General features: G+C 44.9%; 2 protein-coding genes across 3 annotated transcripts; one reads left to right on the top strand and one right to left on the bottom strand.

Annotated features, from left to right (window-relative positions):
• Positions 1–1,684: 1,684 nt before the first annotated feature.
• On the top strand, positions 1,685–6,143 carry LOC114601472 (ras-related protein Rab-39B-like). Its single transcript, XM_077932008.1, has 3 exons — positions 1,685–2,189; positions 4,325–5,737; positions 6,108–6,143. The coding sequence occupies exons 1-2, from the start codon at positions 1,969–1,971 to the stop codon at positions 4,746–4,748; spliced, it is 645 nt and encodes a 214-aa protein (XP_077788134.1). The 5' UTR covers positions 1,685–1,968; the 3' UTR covers positions 4,749–5,737; positions 6,108–6,143.
• A 992-nt stretch (positions 6,144–7,135) lies between these two features.
• On the bottom strand, positions 7,136–18,707 carry TAF12 (TATA-box binding protein associated factor 12). 2 transcript variants are annotated; one of them, XM_028738633.2, is made up of 7 exons: positions 18,509–18,707; positions 16,197–16,281; positions 12,162–12,413; positions 11,465–11,542; positions 11,080–11,194; positions 10,553–10,641; positions 7,136–9,821 (listed from the first exon to the last, which is right to left on the bottom strand). In XM_028738633.2, exons 2-7 carry the CDS (start codon positions 16,263–16,265, stop codon positions 9,786–9,788), a joined length of 639 nt encoding a protein of 212 aa, XP_028594466.2. In that variant the 5' UTR covers positions 16,266–16,281; positions 18,509–18,707; the 3' UTR covers positions 7,136–9,785. The 2 variants fall into 2 exon arrangements, with proteins under 2 accessions (XP_028594466.2, XP_028594467.2); XM_028738634.2 differs by lacking the exon at positions 16,197–16,281 and having other exon boundaries at positions 18,509–18,691.
• Between the last annotated feature and the right edge of the window lie 1,373 nt (positions 18,708–20,080).

The raw sequence follows: 20,080 nt of genomic DNA, 5'->3' as shown, positions 1-20,080 counted from the left end.
CTGCAGACCAGATGGCTGCTGTTGGTCCTGCATGAGGATATTGGCCATGACCTGATGTACCTAGCACAGAGGTCCTGATGACCATTTAGGTGGTCTGCAATACGTCTGTGGATTTGTGATTGAAGGCAGGAGGCGGCTTTAAATATTCATATTGATTTTTAGCTGCATTTTTACTGCTTCTATCCCCCCCCCCCCCGCCTTATATTGCATTTTTTCCCTGCACAGTATTACAATTTGAATTCTAGGGAAAGGAGCTGGAAACAAAGCTGCCAATATCTTAACACCATTATACAGTGGCATAGCGTGGTGGGGAGGGGGCCCCAGGGGCGTAAAATGGTTAGGGGAGCAAAATTTCAACATCTGTTGCTGCCTCAGTACGGCTGCACTCTTCTGTCTCTGGGCTCTGTTGAAAATGGCTTCCCCACGTGAACCGGAAAGTGACCTCTCCAGAAAACGGAACAACTCATCTTTCCTTATCTGTGTGGCTATGATCTCCTGGTAATGCAGACGGCATTAGGAAGTTGGATGTGCATGTGTGCTCCATCCATTTCCCTCCCATCCACTCACCCTTCCATGTGGCCCCGGGCACTGGCAACCCACGCTACGCCACTGCCGTTATACAGATCTATGGTGCAACTGCACTTTGGAGCACTGAGTACAGTTCTAGCTGCCTCTCCTCAAAAAGAATATTGTGGTTGGGAAAGGGTCAGAAAAGGGCAGCCAACATGATCCAGCGATCGTGTGGGGAAAGGTTGCAACATTTGGGGCTTTTAAAATGTAGATAAAAGGTAGGTTGAGATAGGATAAAGGTAAAGGTACCCCTGCCCGTACGGGCCAGTCGTGACCGACTCTAGGGTTGCGCGCTCATCTCGCTCAAGAGGCCGGGAGCCGTCGCCGTCCGAAGACACTTCCGGGTCACATGGCCAGCGTGACGAAGCTGCTCTGGCGAGCCAGCACCAGTGCCGCACACGGAAACGCCGTTTACCTTCCCGCTATAAAGCGGTACCTATTTATCTACTTGCTTTCGAACTGCTAGGTGGGCAGGGGCTGGGACCGAATGATGGGAGCTCACCCCGCCGCGGGGATTCGAACCGCCAACCTTACGATCAGCAAGTCCTAGGCACTGAGGTTTTACCCACAGCGCCACCCGCGTCCCTGAGATAGGATAGAAGTGTATAAAATTACACATGGCATGGAGAAAGGGACTAGAGAAAAGTTTTTCTCCCTCTCTCTTAACACTTGTGGACAACCAATGAAACTGATTGTTGTAAGATTAAGCACAGACAAAAGAAAGCAATAGTGACTGAAGAGCAGTGAGGCTGCAATCCCATGCAAGAATACTTACTTCCAAGTAAATATGCACCCATGTAGGCCCCCATTTTGTTTTTGTTTTCTAAATTCTAAGGTTTGGCACTTTTCCTAGAGAAAGGGCATGTACACTCACACTCACACATACATAGATGACATCTGATACGCTCTAATGAGAGTGATGTGTTTTCTCATTAGAGCTCTGAAAGGGTTTAATGTATTCTCCCGATGCTCTGACTGCTGGCCCAGAAATATTATCTTTTTGCTACCAGAAAGAAGAAAGGGTGCTGTTGCCCGTAGAATATATGTGAAATGTGCTTCCTCTCTGCCTGGCTTCCCCTCCCATAAACGTTGCACATTCGCAGGGTGGGGCAGAAAAAGGGCGAGTTATGAACATCCAGGCTGGCTTAGCAGCTGCCTGCCTGAACATGAAATGAAACAGCAGTCAGCCCCAGGCTGTAGATGCGACCAATCTGCTTTCACCTACAACAAGCCTCAACCAGTTTTCCACTTCTGTTGGAGCTCAAGAACAGCGTTTTCCACTTGGCCGTGTGGCTGGATAAATCTTGACACTGGGAGTGGAGTGCCTAGTTTGTGCCACTGTACGAGTGTTCCCACTTGCCTCTCCAGCTTCCTTCTCCCCTCACCCCCAGCCTCCGGATGGCAGTAGATTCGCTCTGGCACTACCAGTTCCGGATTATCATGTTGGGGGACTCCACTGTGGGAAAATCCTGTCTCCTGAAGCGCTACGCCGAAGGGGTCTTCCTTGAGTCCATGAATCAAACTGTGGGTGTGGATTTTTATGTTCACTTCCTGGAGATTGAGCCTGACCTGCGCATCAAACTACAGTTTTGGGATACAGCTGGGCAAGAGCGGTTCAGGTGAGTTTAGAATGGAAGTTTTATCTGTAGTAAGGAGAGAGAAATGAAGAGGTGATATGACAGCCACCTTCAAGTTGTTGAAGGGCTTTCACATGAGAGGATGGGGAACTTGTCCAGCAGTGGGGGAAAGAACTTGGTGGTAAAGAAAAGAATAGGTATGTAAAAAAGAGAATTCTTGGATGGCAAGATCAAAATTTGAAACAAGTACTCCTTTGTGAGAGAGATCAAATCACAAAATATGCAGCAAAGTAAAGTGTGGAAATATAGGCTTTTAAAATATGCCGTTGCAAATTTATTCCAAAGTTCCCCTCTTCCCTAGCGTAGAAAAATACCACTCATTCGGTGAATTAAAAATGGTTTACTTACAAACTCCAAAGGTCAGATTCATGTGGTTTTCCATACAGCATTCAGAAAAGTTGCACAGGCAGTGGAACTTGGCTTAGTCACAGTAGCGAAAGTTCCTAGATTATTGGTCTATGAACTCAATAAAGGCTTGTCAGAGCCATGAGCTCTGAGCAACCAGCTCAGACCTCTTTACATGCTGAGCTTCTCAGGTAGACTGTGGTACAACACTAGGCTTAAACTACCTTCCAAGGTGAGGGGGAGTAACCCCAGCTAAGCCTGCAGAACCCCTTCATGCATTAATTAAACTTAAGCATGTTGGTTATATGAGGCTGGTTTTCACACACTTGGGGCCCTCCACATGTTGCTGAACTAAAATTCCCATCACTTGGAGTCCAACAACATCTGGTGGGTTATAGGTTCCCCATTATCTTGTTACTTTCCTTATGGCAAAAAGTCTGATTTGGGGGATTAAGCAGGTTTTGTTGTGCAATACCTCCCAACCAGCTATAATTGTGCATTCTGAATTTGTTCGTTTGCGACTGAATCACCCCCCCCCCCAAAAAAAAGTCTGGAAGCATCCAAGGTGTGCTGCAGACATACGCCAGCTGTTTATATGAGTAACTCCTCATTCTGTAGACTCAAAACTGATTAAATAGGAGGGGTTCCTCCCTTTCCTGAAAGGCGTCTCTATTTGTATTTCCTTCTTCTGTCTCATAAAACGGCTGTTTGTGAAAGATTTTGTTAGACTCATGAAGACTCATTTCCATCTGGCATATATTTTAATGCTGCTTTCAATAACGTTTTAATGCGATTTTGTTAACTAATTTTGACACTAAAATAATAATTAACTAATGCTGGAATTGTTTACGTAATTTACACATCTGACATAAAATGACTCAGGATGGTATCCAGTGCATTTATTCCATTAGCACAAGCCTAAATTGTTGTGCTATAGAATTGCAGAGTTGGTAGGGACCCTGAGGGAAATCTGGTCAAAGCCTATCAAATGCAGCAACAAGTTGCTTCTGATACAAGCCTTGGACATCAGTAACCAAACTATGTAACTCCATCAATAACTTATGCGGTAATATTGTTTGCTATAAATTCCAATATTCAGCAAATGAATTCCAACTTAATTTATGGAATTGGCCAAGCTGCCATGCCCTTCTTAGGTGAGTTTAACAATACACAATGTGTTCCAAACCTTATTCAATCCATCTTTCATCTTAGGCCTTGTGTTCTCTTCCATTCATAGCCCTCTTCTGTCCAAAGCAACATACTATGCCAATAAAGATTAAAAACATTAAGCCAGTATAAGGTAAAATGGTAAAGGACCCCTGTATGGTTAAGTCCAGTCAAAGGCGACTATGGGGGTGCAGCACTCATCTCACTTTCAGGCCAAGAGAGCCAGCATTTGTCCACAGACAGCCTTCCAGGTCATGTGGCCAGCATGACTAAACCGCTTCTAGTGTAATGGGGCATCGTGATAGAAACCAGAGCACACAGAAATGCCATTTACCTTCCTGCCACAGCAGTAGCTATTTATCTACTTGCACTGGCATGCTTTCGAACTGCGAGGTTGGCAGGTGCTGTGACAGAGCAACGGGAGCTCACCCCGTCACAGGGATTCGAACCACCAACCTTCTGATCAGCAAGAGGCTCAGTGGTTTAGACCACAGCGCCACTCGCACCCCCAGTATATAAACCAGTATATAATGCTCTAAGGTGGTTGATTGTATGAAGGTGACCCAAGTGAGAATGAGTTTCCTTCTTTGTGTTTCCTGACCTAGGTCCGTGACGCGTTCCTATTACCGCAACTCTGCTGGAGGTGTGCTGGTGTTTGACCTGGCCAACAGAGCATCCTTCGAAAGCATCCGTAAGTGGCACCAGGAAGTGATGGACACGGTGAAGCCTCAACACATTGTCTTTGTGCTGGTTGGGCACAAGAGCGATTTGGAGGCTGAGAGGAAGGTTGGACAAAAGGAGGCGGAAAAACTGGCCACTTTGCTGGAGGCCAAGTACATTGAGACGTCTGCGAAGAGCAACAGGAACGTGGGGGAGGCTTTCCAGATCTTGACGCTGGGAATATACGAGGCTCTGAAAAGCGGGAAAATGAGACCCAGTGAACAGTGGGACGGGGTGAAAAGCAAACTGCCACCCTTGGCACAGCCTGAGGCCCAGGCACAGGAAGGGGGCAAGAAATGTTCCTGCTAGGAAATGGCAACTGCCTCTGGGAAAGTGTGTGGGCCCTTTTGTACAATAACCCATGCATGATGCCCATGAGCCATTCATCTAGAAAGCAATGAAGGCTATAAAAGGCTTTTATAGGCTGGTGTATAAGGAAAGGTGCATTCCCTTTTGTTATTGCTAACCTAACATATGGGTTACAGAATGAAGGCAGAGAACATTGATCTGAGGCTCCCTTTGGCATACTGACAATTACTGCAACATATACCTTTCATTTCTACACGCACCACACATCTCTGGAAATATTTTTTTGCACCTGGTCTACCTGGTTTCAACCTTGCTCCACCCATCTCTTGCTCCCCCCCCCCACATACCCCCAACTCTTGCCATCTCCTGTTTTTACCTCTGCTGCGGAAGAGGCTGGCTTGAAATGTGTGGAGGTATTATGGACCTGCTCTCCCTGAAAAGCATGCCTAAACCGTAATCATCATGTTAGCTCACCCCCTGATTTGTGAACACCTTCATTAACCTATCCTCTTTGGCTGATCAGTTTGAGAACTCTTGATACACTTTCATCACCTGTTTTTAGGAGGAAAAAACATTGGTGCCTAATAGTCTACAGAAGACCTGCGGATACAAGTAAACACTATTTCAAATTAATTTTCTCTACTCCTGTTGCCTCAAGGAGAGGCCTGAAGGGGATAGGGGAAAATGGGGCTTTTATAGTCGCACAGACTTGGGTAATGAGCAAACCTCCAGATTAATCAGAACTATTGTTCAGTGGTATGAAAAATGAAGATGGCACAACCTGCCACACACAAGAGTTTTGGATGGAATGGGAAGAGGTGCTTTGGCGAATTACCGGTAGGTTCAATCATGCTTCGTGCAAAGAGACAGGTTGCAAGAAGGCATATTGTGGAAGAGGCCAGTGAATGCTACCCCTTTGATAATACAAAAGCGACCAGTTATTCATATCTGTCCCAATCACTAATTGAAACACATGGGTTCCTTGTAAGGTAAAGGTAAAGGTACCCCTGCCCATACGGGCCAGTCTTGACAGACTCTGGGGTTGTGCGCCCATCTCACTCAAGAGGCCGGGGGCCAGCGCTGTCCGGAGACACTTCTGGGTCACGTGGCCAGCGTGACAACGCTGCTCTGGCGAGCCAGAGCCACACACGGAAACGCCGTTTACCTTCCCGCTAGTAAGCGGTCCCTATTTATCTACTTGCACCCGGGAGTGCTTTCGAACTGCTAGGTTGGCAGGCGCTGGGACCGAACAACGGGAGCGCGCCCCGCCGCGGGGATTCGAACCGCCGACCTTTCGATCGGCAAGCCCTAGGCGCTGAGGCTTTTACCCACAGCGCCACCCACGTCCCTCCTTGTAAGGTAGAGAACAGAAATAAAGGAAAATACAGCCATCTTTATACTTGCAGAACTATCAGTTTTAGGTGGCAGGGTGGGTAAAGTGTTGATAGAAGTGAAGTTTGGAAGTGCTAGCAGGTGGTTGGAGGGTATTGTCTCCCATAGGTAAAATCCCACCCCGTCGGTAAAAGGTAATCTCCTACAGATCCCCTGCTGCGCAGCAAAATTCAGTCATCCCTCCCAAGCAGACAATAATGGCAAGCATCTGAATAAAAGCCATTCCCAAACATATAATTCTTTGATAGCACCTGCCTTCTTGTCAGTGCAAATGTTCCCTTGCCTGTTTTGTGGATTTCTAGGCTCTAGGACATCTCCCATTATCAAGCAAATATGTTGCATTTGTAGATGACTTAACAGGGGACAACAAAAAGCACCATTTTGGAACCATGGTAGCAATGTCAGATCAACAATGCATACAAAAGGTGGTGGTGGAGACAACATGTTGGAGAACACTCAGTTGTAAAGAGCCAATTGTTCCAAAACTAAGGTTGATGCACACTTGGGAGCAGGCAACGTTGGACCTACATCTGAGCAATTGTTTAGATTCAGTCTTTATTACATGTTTACAATGCTAAAGGCTGTATAAACTGCCAGGATGCTAAATTCTGCACTTTATGTTGCCGCTATAGAATATGCAGAGGCCCTGCTAAGATGTCACCTCTTACGAAAACTGTACACTCAGTAATCCAATTTAACGGCTGGTGGTTCAAATTCTTAGGCTTGCATCCAATGTTAGTCTATAGCTAATGCAAGATGGAGCTAAAGGAATCTATTCTACACATGCGGCTACTCAAAAGTAAACCCACTGAAATTAAAGGACAAGGCAAACTTAATCCATTACTTTCAGTGGGTCTACTCTGAATTGAACCTAGTTGTTTGCAACCCCCCAATTCAAACATTTCCACTGTTTTCAAGAGTTTTCCAAGAGATAAACCATATACTGTACATTTCAATTATAATAGCAAAGGTTAAGAATAGGCTCTGAAGCATCATTTTCATTTTGCCAATGCCTTTATTGTATTCGGTACACACCATCTCATCCAGAGAGCTGCATTTATCATCTCACCATCTTTACTTAAAAGAGCATCAGCAGAAGCCACAGTGAGGACTTGAGTTGAGTTTGTAGGTGCATTTATTTCATGTGGGGGGGGGGGAATCTACCTTTCTGCATAGCTGATGCTGGGAAACCCACCTATTCACTGATGGCATGTCCAAACTGCATTCTTCTGGGTGGTTTGCAGTAACACACTTGGCAGACATATGCTTGAAGCAGGAGGCCTCCTTTACTGTTGGGTTGTGAAAAAGCATGTTACAGGAGAAAATCAGGACCACACACTTGAATTACATGTAGCCTATTTCTGATATACTACCCAATTTAAGGTATTACGTGAAGCAGGGCCTCAAATTTACTTTTTGGGACAGGGTGATACAGTTGGTTTGAGTTCTGTTGACCTTCTATAAGTGGATTTGGGCTAGTTCACAATACTTTGCCAATGCAAGCTTACAGCAACACGTTAATTTCTCTATACACCATTGCACATGGCAGTTATAAGGGGTTGCATTCAGTTAACTTCTACTTGAGTACACCCACTGAAATTAAAGGGCATGACGAGGTCCATTAATTTCAACTGGGCTACTTTGAATACAACCCAAGGTGTAATATCTAAAGCATGCATATGCAATGGGAAACAATGACTCTGCAGTTTACGGTGAAAAGCCCATGTACTAGCTTCATCAAAAACTATAGAAAAAACAGTTCATCCATGCAGAAAAATAGCAGCATGTGAAGAAATTGGGATAAGGGAAACAGTAGCAGCTATGGGGCAAGTCCTTAGAAGTTTGGGTGGCCAATGGGGAGGGGCGGGATGTACTGATTTCTTGAAGAGGAAAGGTTTACTGAGGCAATACCGCAATGTCTTTTGACTTCCAAGTTCCGTCGTCCCTGATCATGGATGGGGATGACAATAAATAAACATGCCCTTGTCATTGGTTGTTTAATGGCGAAGATGCTTTCAAGTGATGCAATACATAAAATAACTGCAGCAAAGGTTCTTCCCCCTCCCCACCCCCCTCTGCCTCCATGGTGCAATTTCAGAATTCATTTTGGATTATTTAGACATATGCCTCAGTTGGATTCCATTTGGCTGCTAATCCCATGGTGAAACAAAAGGATGGATTGTTTTCACAAATGGAGATTTACTCTTTTAGAACAAGAGTTTAAAAGAACAAATGACACGCTGGAATATTCCTAATGGCTCATGCTACAAAGGCAAGCATTGTGGTTTTATGAACTGATGCCATCTTTTTTTCTTTTAATGGAAAGCACTAAATTGTATGCTACCTGGGGCAAAGTGCATGAAAAATCTTGAAAAACAGGGAACATTAGCGTACTTGTTTATTACCATAGTCTAAATGAGTGGAGAACTTGCATAAAAAGGGAAAGCTTCTATAAGCCACTGCTGGATGGCTTAATGAAAACCTGTTACGCACACAGAGAACACAAAAAGTGTAGATTGTGTGGTCAGCGGTCGCTTCTTCATTCAGAACACAGGCAGTGCAACACTTCTGTTGCTACAGCTCAACCTATCAAAGAGGAAGTGAGGAAGGAGGGCAGTTTTTCAGCAAGCGAGGAGCTTCAGAAGCAGCAAAAAAAACCCCACACCATTCATAATCCATGAAAGTCTGAGGCAACAGTTTTGCACCAATTTTGATTTTCAGCCTGAGTTGTGCTTTTGGTATTGGAACACTCACTGAAAGCAAAGTATTCTGGCAAGTATTCTCAATTATATTTTTCTCCCAGTAACAGAAGAGATAGGAGGCAAGCTAATTGTTGTATGAGCACAGATTGATATCTGGGCTGTGGATACTGAGGACTGTTCTCTTCACAAGACAGATGCTGCCAGTTTAAAAATAATAATAATAATAATAATAATAATAGTAATCTCTCTGTGTTGGGAACTGCACCAACGCTTTCCAACAGAACCACCATCCGCACAGAACTTCACAGATATTTTGCTATGCAGTGGATGCCCATTGCATCCTTAAGAGTTAAAGGGACTTGCAATATGGACCATATTGGAATTTAAAAGAGGAAAAAGAGATGTTTGCTTCAAACAACCTATAATGAACAGCCCTTTCTCTGGCTCTTGACCTGATGCCCTTTGCTTTTTCGCAACCCGTGCCAGTACTGCGATCTAGTTTTAGAGTCATAATGTCTTTGCTCATAAAACAAATCCAAATATCTATAAACAGCAACATTACAAAGAGTAAGAGGGGGGAAAAAAAACCATCTATAGCTGTTTCTAATACTGTTCCCCAAAATACCAAAATATTCTGTCCGTTGGACAACCACTTACACCATAAATCACTCTGAAGGCAGAAAATAAAGTCTGTGTGTTTCAAGATAAATTGTGTTCTTTTAGGGAAATATGTTGTAGAGTAGGGGTGGGGGGGAAGAGGCAGGGCCTATCGACTTTTGGCAGGTCTCCCCTCAAAGTCAGATATTGCTGCACAGTTAAAAGGTACGCTTCTCTGCAAAGCCTTAAAAAAGAATCCCACGGATGACGTCATGGGTACTCCACAAGCTTGAGGCGGATTTCCCGCCCAGAAGAGCCATTTTAATCTCCCTGCCATTCCCAAGCATTATTTTTTTGTTGTTTTGCGGATCAGCGCCATCCTCTGAAAAGAGAGAGAGAGAGAGAGAAAAAGAACAGTGAAAATCAGGGAAATGGACCTTCAGTGGAAGGTAGATTCTTTTGGGCCCAGAAAAATATTTCCACTCACCTGGCCACCATAGTATCCAAATACCTCCATCACATAACTAGTCCACTTAAGAGTCAAAATGAGGTATGGCTGCATTTCCGTATCAGCTTTTTTAAATTAAAAAATAGCAGCTGTTGGAGGGTCCTCAATCTGAATTGTGACCACAGTGCAGGGAGGTTTGATTCACCCCCCCCCCCTTTCCTAATAAACATTGCTCTGCATACTCTAGCTTTTGTTACTCCTACAGGATGAAAAATTTGGGGTGCACGTATTTTGTTTCCTTTGAGGACAAACAACAGCTTTGGTAGGGAGGGGATCCATCACAGCCAGGAACTGTGCAGGGAAAAGGTGAACCTGTACCTGACATGCTGCAGTCCTGACTCAGATCAGCCCCCCTGCTAGTTTGTGTGTTGTGTTTTTAAGTTAAGAGATGGAAATGCATTTGACCCAAAGGCATGGCACGGGAGGAGTGATGTAAATAAGTATTTATACTGAACACTCTCTCTCTCATACACACACAGGCAGAAAGGGAATGTGGACATTAGAAAGTACAGTATAAACACCTGGTGTTTTCTCTCCCCTTGCTGACATGTTTGGTTTATCTGATGCCATTTACCTGCAGATTCTGGATGGAACACCCTCCTTACCTGTTTGTGAGCTTCTGTAGTGCAGGCTTTTTTATATGGCCTGATTTCTTCAGAACCAAAACCTGGGATCCACATATTCCACTGCCGCTCTACATTAAAGAACAGGGCATGGGTGGAGGGGATGAGAAAAAGAGGTAGAGAAAACAAGAGTTAAGGAGAAATATTTATCAATTCAATCATGTAAGCAGAAATCACTGTCTGGTTTCTAAGAACTAGAACAAAGTGAGAAATGAAAAAATAATCCTGTTTTGGCAGGAGTTCTGTTTCTCTTTATTTTAGGAGTTTCTTTGCGTTAGGACAAATTTCAAGGGGACACTTCTGAATTGCATGTGACAGCAAGTCCCTTGTGTGCAGGGGTTCACTACAGGCTATTTTCCGCACACCCTAACACATGGAGGAAGACTGCAGTGGCCTGACTGGCCTGGTGAACTGTTATACATGAAAGGCTCACTACACAGGGAGAGTAGGCACATAGAGCCACCTATAGTAGCCTTCATGAAACAACCAACTCATGCACTGGCACTCACCAAGATGCAACTGGACATCTTTCACTTCCAAAGTGTTGGACTTGCGATGTCGTGCAAGCTGGCAGGCAGCTGTCACAACGCTTTCAATGAAGTCGTCCGCAATCTGCAGCAGCATCTGTCAAAAACAGTGAAGCACGTTAGTGATGGGTTTCGGCATGAGATTTAACAATGTGTGAAACGATATTTAACTTATGAAGCTTCACATTCTTCCAACAAGTAATCACCATCCCCAGTGACTTTACATCAAGGAAAACCACTTTGTTTCCTAACTGAACCAGTGGCACTGTTCAACTATGGATGAGCTCAGGCAAGTACCAAGGGGTCTGAGATTATTCAGGACTAGGGATTCATTCAGTTCATTCCCCCCCCCCCCCCGAAAGCCTACCTCCTCCACATCTTCATCCAGTTGTTCATTTGGATCCACCTCTCTGACAAGATCCTGTAGTTTCTTCTTAGTTAAGATCTGGGGCAGGGGAAAGAGATCACCAACATTAGTACAGTTCAACCAGGTCAATGGGCACCAAAAAGACAAAGGAGATGATGCCCATCTAATATTAACGGGGAGGGAATTCCAAAAGGCAGGTGCTACAACATTCAAGGCCCAATTCCTACATTGTGTGCAATGGACCTTCTGGTAAGATGGTATCAGCAGGAGGGCCTCACCTGCAGAGCACAGACATGGACTGGGCATATAAGGAGTGAGGTTATCTTCAGGTATCCTGGCCCCAAGCTGAATAGGTCTATATACACCGGAACCAGCACCTTGAATTTAGCCTGGCAGCTAAGTGGCAGCCTGTGCAATTATTTCAACAGCAGGGTAACATATTGTCGATGTCCTGCTTTAGTGAACAGTCGAGTTGCCACATTTTACACTAGCTGCAGCTTCTGGACCAACCTCAAGTTTAGCCCCACATAGAGCACATGGTTCTGAACCTAAGACTCAAGATTTTATTCATTTCAAGTCGCAAGACGTAACAGGGAGATTTTGGCAACTCTTGGGCATGCTCAGATGAAGCCAACCAATGTTATTTTTCAACCTCACCTTACCCCACTCACTTTCCCAGTATCGCAAGTGCCATTACCTGGTTGCTTTCAGGACTGAGGCGCCCGCCACTGCTAGGGGTCCCTGGCATCTTCGCCACAGTGGTATTGTTTGCCATGGAGCTATGTGGAGGGGTGCTGGCTGGCTCTGGCTTGATTGAGGAGAAGTTAGATAAATTGATCAAGGTAGATGGGCCAAACTGGTTCATAATCTGCTGAGCTTTAGCCTTCAGATCATAGAGTTTGTCCAGATCTTGCTTCTTCTTGGGATTGTGTGGGCCCAAACCAATCAGCTGAAGAAGATACAAATTCCAGGGTTAAAATGAGGAGGAAGAGAAGATGGAGGAGATTTAACAAATTACCTATTTTAGAACAATTCCCAGCAGACTGGATCTCAGATATGCAAAGCCTTTGGAAGAACAAGTTTTCTGCAGCCGCTGGAAAAGCACCTTAACTATGTCACCATCAGTGCTTTTTTTCTGGGGGTACACATACCCCTAGACATTTTGTGAATCGAAGTTTGGCCTAATTGAGGAGAAGTATTTCAATCTGAGTAGGAAAATGAGAGTACCCCTAAGCATTTTTAAAGAAAAAAAAGCACTGGTCACCATTATGCCACCTCATGGGAAGCTTTCAAGGCCTGCGTTCTGTGAGAGCTTTAATGCAAACCAAGTATCAGATCACAATATGGAAATCTGAGCACAAACTGTGTTTCTGGGTGTCAGAAGCACTTCCCCAGACACTTGGATCTGACAGCCATGGTATTAAGAACTTCCCTCCCTCATCCTAGAACAACTATGAGGCACTTGCTGACCACTGGTATCCGGAGATATGCATTTGTAGTTCTTGGACAACTTTTGATTATGCATAAGAATCCTCCACACCCATCTTTTTGATAGTTCTAAGACAAAAGTGCTAAAGGGAAAACTGCTCCTCTTATAGCCAGCAATAGATGAAAGCCCGTAATCTAACTAAAGGATGCTTGTTTGGAGGTTGTAGCAGGGGAGCGCAGCTATCGTACACTCTTGACTGAAGAACGGTACACTCCTTCTGTCTGGGATGGTCGTCCTCTTCCACCGAGCATGCAGCTTCGAGAGGGATGCACATGGAGCGGTGAGGGAGGAAGGGGACACCCGCCTAGCCAGCCAAATCAAATCTGGCAATCAATGGGGTGACAGGTGTCGCAGACAGATCGCTCTCACAAACCTGATCTTTAGCTTCCTAGAGCTTGACATTTCCCTCAAATAATACAGATTGGGATGTGTTAATGTGTTATGTTTATACTTCTGTTACGGACTACATTATGGAAATGGACCATGTTTATCAATCCACAGTTCCACCTATTAACCTCCAATATCCATTTTCTTAAACCCACCAGCGGCAAAGATACCTCAGGGCTACAGTTCAGTGGCAGCATTTCTCTGGGAATGTTTCTTCTCTTTGGTTCTCTCAAAAAAAAAAGACAAAGGGCTTCGTCCAGGATAAATTAGAAGTACTGTACTTATTTAAGCCACGACTACTTTATCCCATTGATTCCACTTGGAACTAACTTTAGCTAACCTAGCCTGAATTCCAACCAAAATGTGTTTTCTGATCATTCCAAAACATTCAAGATGCAACATTGAATTTCAAGGAGTCTCTTTTCAGAATCTTTCAACATCCAGTCTACAATGCTATTGGCTTGTGTGTTCGGTTCAGAACACTCAGCAGCAGCTTGTTACCAATCAACACAGCTGCAGAAAATATTTCAAAGAGGTAAACATTACCAGCTTCTCAAGAATCAGAAATGGCATTTTCTTGAACCTTAATATACAGGTGATTAGTATGCAATTTTACCACATGCAGTTATTTTAATTCTTATGCATTTTGCTTAAAATTGTAATCCAACAATGACGCCAACGTCACATCAAAACACAAACCATGCTGAACATGGACTACCCAAGATGCAAGGAAGTCAATATGAAGGAAGCGGAAACCACGCTTCATTCTTATTTTAAAGAGCAAGTTCTCTGTTAGTATTAATCCACACAATAATTATTAAGAAGGCTGCAATTGAAATGCTTCATTCTACCTTATAACCATGTATTCAAAACAATAAAGGTTGAAAGGCAATGTAAACATAAGTTGTTGGGGTTTTTTTTTAGCTTCACCCAGAACAAATCCTTAACCTTGTGCTACAAATGGTTTGCCGATAAAAATAGCCTGCCCAGATGGAGGAAAAGGATATATGCCTGGGAAAGGCAAGGCTCAGTGCCAGATGAACTTACAGGCTCATAGCCTGTAAAGTTAACCACTAGGCAGATTCACACCTTTATAGATTAGTAACTGCAACAGCCAGGGCTTTGTTTGTATGTTGACAGGCCCATGAAGCCATGACCACTCATTCCACTTTTGTTTATGCTAGATATTGTTACTCTGTCATAGAAAATGGCACTGTTGTTGAAGTTGCTGAATTACAACTCCCATCAGCCCCAGCAAGCACGGCTCCACACATTTCTGCACACATGGCAGATATACTTAGCAGTTGTTTCCTCTTCAAGCAGCTGGCAGATGCATATAAAGTCCCTTCAAAGTATGGGAGAATTCAACTTTTAAACTGAAGGCAGTTCTCCTATCATCACAGCAATGGATGCAACCTTTGCTTTCTATCCTTACTTTCAAGACTCCCAGCTCTTGCTCTCTCCTATTTTAGCCAGTCTTTCTACATTCCTTCCTGTTCTTTTCATTCTGCTGCCTCTTCTCGACAAATCCATTGTGCTGTTTTTTGATACCTGGCACACCATTGCTTCACTTCTTGAATCTCCTTCTGCAGCAGTGGGGAACCTTTTCCAGCCCAAGATCCATTCCAGCCTGGTTTTGGCACTGAAATGGACTTGGTTGCACTGATTGATTACCTCTATCAGGAGAGAGACAGGGGAAACGTGACCCTGTTGGTTCTCCTTGACCTTTCAGCAGCTTCTGGCACCGATGAGAATGGTGTTCTTTTGGAATGATTGGGGGGGGGGGGTTGGAGGTACTATGTCACACTAGTTTAGTTCCTACCTACAGGGGAGCTACCAAAAAAACAGTAGTAGGATATCGTTGTTTGGCACCTTTTGAACTATGTGGTCCCACAAGGGTCTAGTCTATCTCCTATGCTCTTTAACATCTATTTGAAACCACTGGGCGCGGTCATCTAGGGATTTGGAGTATGGTGCCATCAGCTGATGGCATGTAGCTCTATCTCTGCACTCCACTGGAATCAGGATAGACTGTGAAGATGTTGGGCAGCTGTCTGGAAGCAGTGGTCGAATGGACTGAGGTCAATAAATATCAATGCTGAATCCTGGTAAGAAAGAAGGGCTGTGGTTGGGTGGTTCCTGTGTCTGGGAATTAGCTATCTAACCTGTTCTGGAAGAAGTTGCATTCCCATTGTAGGATCCGGTTTAGTGGTCTGGGAGTCCTCCTGGATTCCAACTTGTCACTGGACTAAAGAGTGGCTTTTGTGGCCAAGAGTGCTTATGCCCAGCTCAGGCTGGTTTGCCAGCTGCAGCTATTCCTGGACCAGGATAGCCTGGCCTCTGTTGCCCATGCTCTAGGGACCTCCCGCTTGTATTGTAATGTACTCTGTGTGAGGCTTTTCTTGAAGACAGCCTGTAGGTTCCAACTAGTGATCATCACAAAACCAACTAAAGATGCATAACATTCCTCTGGGTAGGGGCTACCTGTAAAATGCCCCACATTCCCGTGCATCTCTATCGAGAGGAGTAACACTGGTAGGAATAAAGTGCAAGCCAACAGGGAGATTGATTACTTCTTTATCAGGGAGCGATACAGCAATGATGCTGGAGAGAGATTCCAGCACTCAGTTCTACTAATTTTTGTCATCTTCTGGGAGACCATGTTCACTAACCAAGCACACAAGACAGGATCATTTCCTACAAAGCATTTTCAAATCTGAGGGGAAAAGGACAATACACTCTTGCACATTTCAGTTCTGGCACACAAGCAAAACTGAAAAGCCACAAGCCCACCTGCAGCTTCTCACCATGATGCCAGCATGCCATGTCCTGGTGAGTTCAAGCCAACTTACTTACAGCTATCTGAGTGTCTAGATCTTTAATTACATCAGAAACTGCTGTGGGACCATTGAATGGAGAGGCCATTTCCCCCAAAAAGCTCCTGCAAGTAAACAGTAAGGGTTAACCTATACAGCCATTCTTCCCCTGATGCAAATGCTTATACAATTCCCCCAGATTTCACATCTCTCTCTCTTTCTGCTGGTTAAAATGGATCTGTGTAGGCAACATATATATATAAATAGGAGGTTGTCATTGCATAGACTTTCCTCAATAGAACATCCTCTCCACCCAGGCCTTACATGGTACAGGTGCATTAATCTGCAATGGCTGGATGTATCACAGTACTGGTGCAAAAGCTCAGTGACCAATACACTTGTTTATAATTAAGCATAGTAGGATTGTTGGCTATGAAATGGAAAAATCACATGAGTTACAGACTTTTTAGGTGGTAAACCACTATTCTCTCAGCTTTACCTTCCCCAATTTCAAATCTGATATGCTGGCCTTCTTTACAAAACCTCAGAAAAAAATAGTGAAATCTTGTAGATGAACGATGGCATTTGTTTTCTTTAAGTGATTACAAAATGTAAGGGAACACAGGCTAATAAGATGCTGGGGAAAGATGAACTTTATGTCCCAAAGTGAGGATTAGGATACTGAGAGAGGGAAAGTATGGATGCAGTGCTTAAGAAATTAAATTTGCATTGTAAAATGTTTGAGAACCTCATAGGAAAAAAAAAGAAGGGGGGAGAGAAGAAAATTATGCTGTTAAATGAAACAAACGAATGAAATTATTCAAAATGCTATAAGCATTACTACTGCTATTACAATACAGTAAAGGAAGAATAACGGAAGAGAGCTGGGCAACCTGTGGCCTTCTAGATCTTATTAGACTCCAACTACCATCAGAAAGGCCAGCAGCATTTCAAGGGCAATAGGTTCCCCAGTCCTGATAAAGAATAAGAGCAGGTGTGTTCTCCGGAAAACTGCAAGACAAGAGCACAGCCATGGTGGAGGGAGGGGGAGAAGTAAGAAATATGTTGCTTTTTTAAGGACACTGCAGATTCTATGGCAGTGGTGGGCAGAAAATACTGTAGATTACAATCTACTGGTAGTTCTCAAGAGTCATTTGATGTAGATCAGCAAGGATTTCTCTGACACACAGTTACTTAACAATGACAACAAAAATAATTCCTCCTGTAAATCATACTTCTGAAATGAATAATGGAGGGGGAGAGGATCCAGAGAAGATTTTTGTGTGGAGCGACCATAAGCTCATGTCTGTTTTGGTACTAAAAAAATTTTATAAGGCTATATCTTTTGCACTTTGATCTGGCTGCTGGATCTTAGGGTACCAGTGTAAAACAAATTAGATTCCACAAGCCTAAAGTCTGCCCACTCCTTTCTACAGCATTGTTTTCCAATCTTATGTTTGTGCTTTAAAATTCAATTGTAATCAGCCACCTGGGAGCACACACTCCAACAGTCTCTATGTTGTGGAACTTGCATAATTTAAGCTTTTGGCAGAATAAATCCCTACTGATTTATTTTAGTCTATGTTAGGTTTCATTCTTCATGGTTAAACTCTCTTACCCTGGTTTTGGGGTGGGTGGGAAGAAGCAGCATCTTGTTTCCGATGCCACACGAACGAAAACAGGGACAGAAAGTAACTGGGCTGCACCACACTGACACCCCCAAAGCCTCTTCCCCGCCTCCAATCCGGAGGTCTCCTAAACTGCAGCCGTGCCTCACTTTAAGCAGGGCTCCCGCCACTGCCAATTGCCTGCCTCAACTTCCCATCACTCGGGAAGACATTTCTGTTTCTCCGGAGGCTTATTAAAAAGAAAGAAGCATGAAATCTGATGCCACTTGTTCTTTCTCTTCTTGGCTAGTGTCATTTGGTACCAGCCACCATTGCTTTGAGGACATCGATTTGTTGCTGCATCTTATTATATTACCGTGCATAATCTCGCCCTCAGCGCGTGTATATATACTGTAAATATGAATGTGGCGAGCGCTCACGTTTTGCAGGCCACCTTAAAATGTCCTGAGTAAAATCAGACGGACTAAATAAGCGCGTATGTATGTATGTATGTATGTGTGTGTGTGTGGGTGTACACACAAACACACACATACATACACGACGAGGAAAGTGTTTTAAAACGCACGATGAATTAAAGTAGACCCTGTCAAGCGTCGGGAGGCCTGTCGTCAGGGGAAAGGAAAAGGGAGGAATCGGGACGCGGATAACGCATTTTGGCCGCTTCGCGCGCCCCGGAGGCAGCCCCTCCCCCGGAGGCCCCTCGGAGTCCAGAGCTCTGCCTTACTTTCAGCGGGGAGCCGCTGCGGCTCGAACCGGGGCTCCCGCTCCGCTCACCGGCGCTTCGGCCGCCTACCCGGCCATCTCCCCCCTGCGAGCCGCTCGACGATTCCGACCGATTGCCGCCTTTCCTCCCTCACTGGGACGCCGCGACACAGCACTTCCGGGGTCACGACCCCACGAGCCTCTCCAGGAAAGACGCTTGGCCCACACAGCGTCAGCCAATTGGCAAGCGCCTCCGTCGTCCCTTTTTAAGGTTGGGCCGCTTGGCCTCGTCTGCACATGCGCCGAAGCTCCTCACGACCCGAGACTCCCTCGCCCCCGCTCTTTCTTGTTTGTGGTGAATTAAGGTCTGTGCGCGCCCGCGCGCCCGCTGTCAAATCATCTCTCTGGTTCAGCACCGTAGTGCGCAGGCGCACTTCGGCTGGGAACCTTACGGAGGGGAAGGGTGGGAAAAAGAAACGCGTTTATATGTAGGTGTTTTAATAGGCGGCCGCGGCACCTTCTTGGTTCCCGATCCGAGAGCGCGTGGCGGTGCTGCGCTTTCTTTCTTGTGATTGGATGGAAGCAGAAGCGCGCGGGCTTTTGCACCAGTGTCAGGTTGGCCGTGGCTAAGGTGAAGTGTGAGTGTCATTCTTGCAAAAGGATCGTCTTGAGCAAGTGTGATGGGGAAACGCAAGTTCGAATCCCAATTCTGCCTAGCCTACTTCACAGGGTTGTCGTGTAGATTTTTTATTTTTAAAGCACAGAAGAAATAACTGTATAAGCAACCCTGTGTGCTTTGAAAAGAGGATGGCAAAGGTGTAATAATAATAATAATAATATATTATTTATACCCCACCCATCTGGCTGGGCTTCCCCAGCCACTCTGGGCTGCTTCCAACAGAATATTAGAATACAGTAATGCATCAAACATTAAAAGCTTCCCTAAACAGGGCTGCCTTCAGATGTCTTCTAAAAGTCTGGTAGTTCTTCTCTTTGACAGGAAGCCTTTCCACAGAGTGGGTGCCACTACCGAGAAGGCCCTCTGCCTGGTTCCCTGTAACCTCACTACTTGCAATGAGGGAACCGCCAGAAGGCCCTGGCGCTGGACCTGTGTCCGGGTAGAACGATGGGGGTGGAGACGCTCCTTCAGGTATAGTGGACCGAGGCTGTTTAGGGCTTTAAAGGTCAACACCAGCACTTTGAATTGTTCTTGGAAACGTACTGGGAGCCAATGTAGGTCTTTCAATGTAGGTAATAGAGTACAATGAGTCTGGAAAGTAATTGCAGTGGAGCTCAGGGGTTTGCTATGGTTCTTGCGAGGGTCCGGATTTTAGCCTGCCTTAGCAGTGGCATATGTAGGTCCGTATAGTTAAAGCCACGGTTTTCCCAGTAGTGATGTATGGAAGTGAGAGCTGGACCATAAAGAAGGCTGATCGCCGAAGAATTGATGCTTTTGAATTATGGTGCTTGAGAAGACTCTTGAGAGTCCCATGGACTGCAAGAAGATCAAACGCATCCATTCTTAAGGAAATCAGCCCTGAGTGCTCACTGGAAGGACAGATCGTGAAGCTGAGGCTCCAATACTTTGGCCACC

The sequence above is a fragment of the Podarcis muralis genome, chromosome 7 (genome assembly GCF_964188315.1).
Source record: "Podarcis muralis chromosome 7, rPodMur119.hap1.1, whole genome shotgun sequence".
Classification (NCBI taxonomy): domain Eukaryota; kingdom Metazoa; phylum Chordata; class Lepidosauria; order Squamata; family Lacertidae; genus Podarcis; species Podarcis muralis.
The sequence above is the reverse complement of the archived record's forward strand: the minus strand, read 5'-3'. Positions and strand labels throughout refer to the sequence as shown.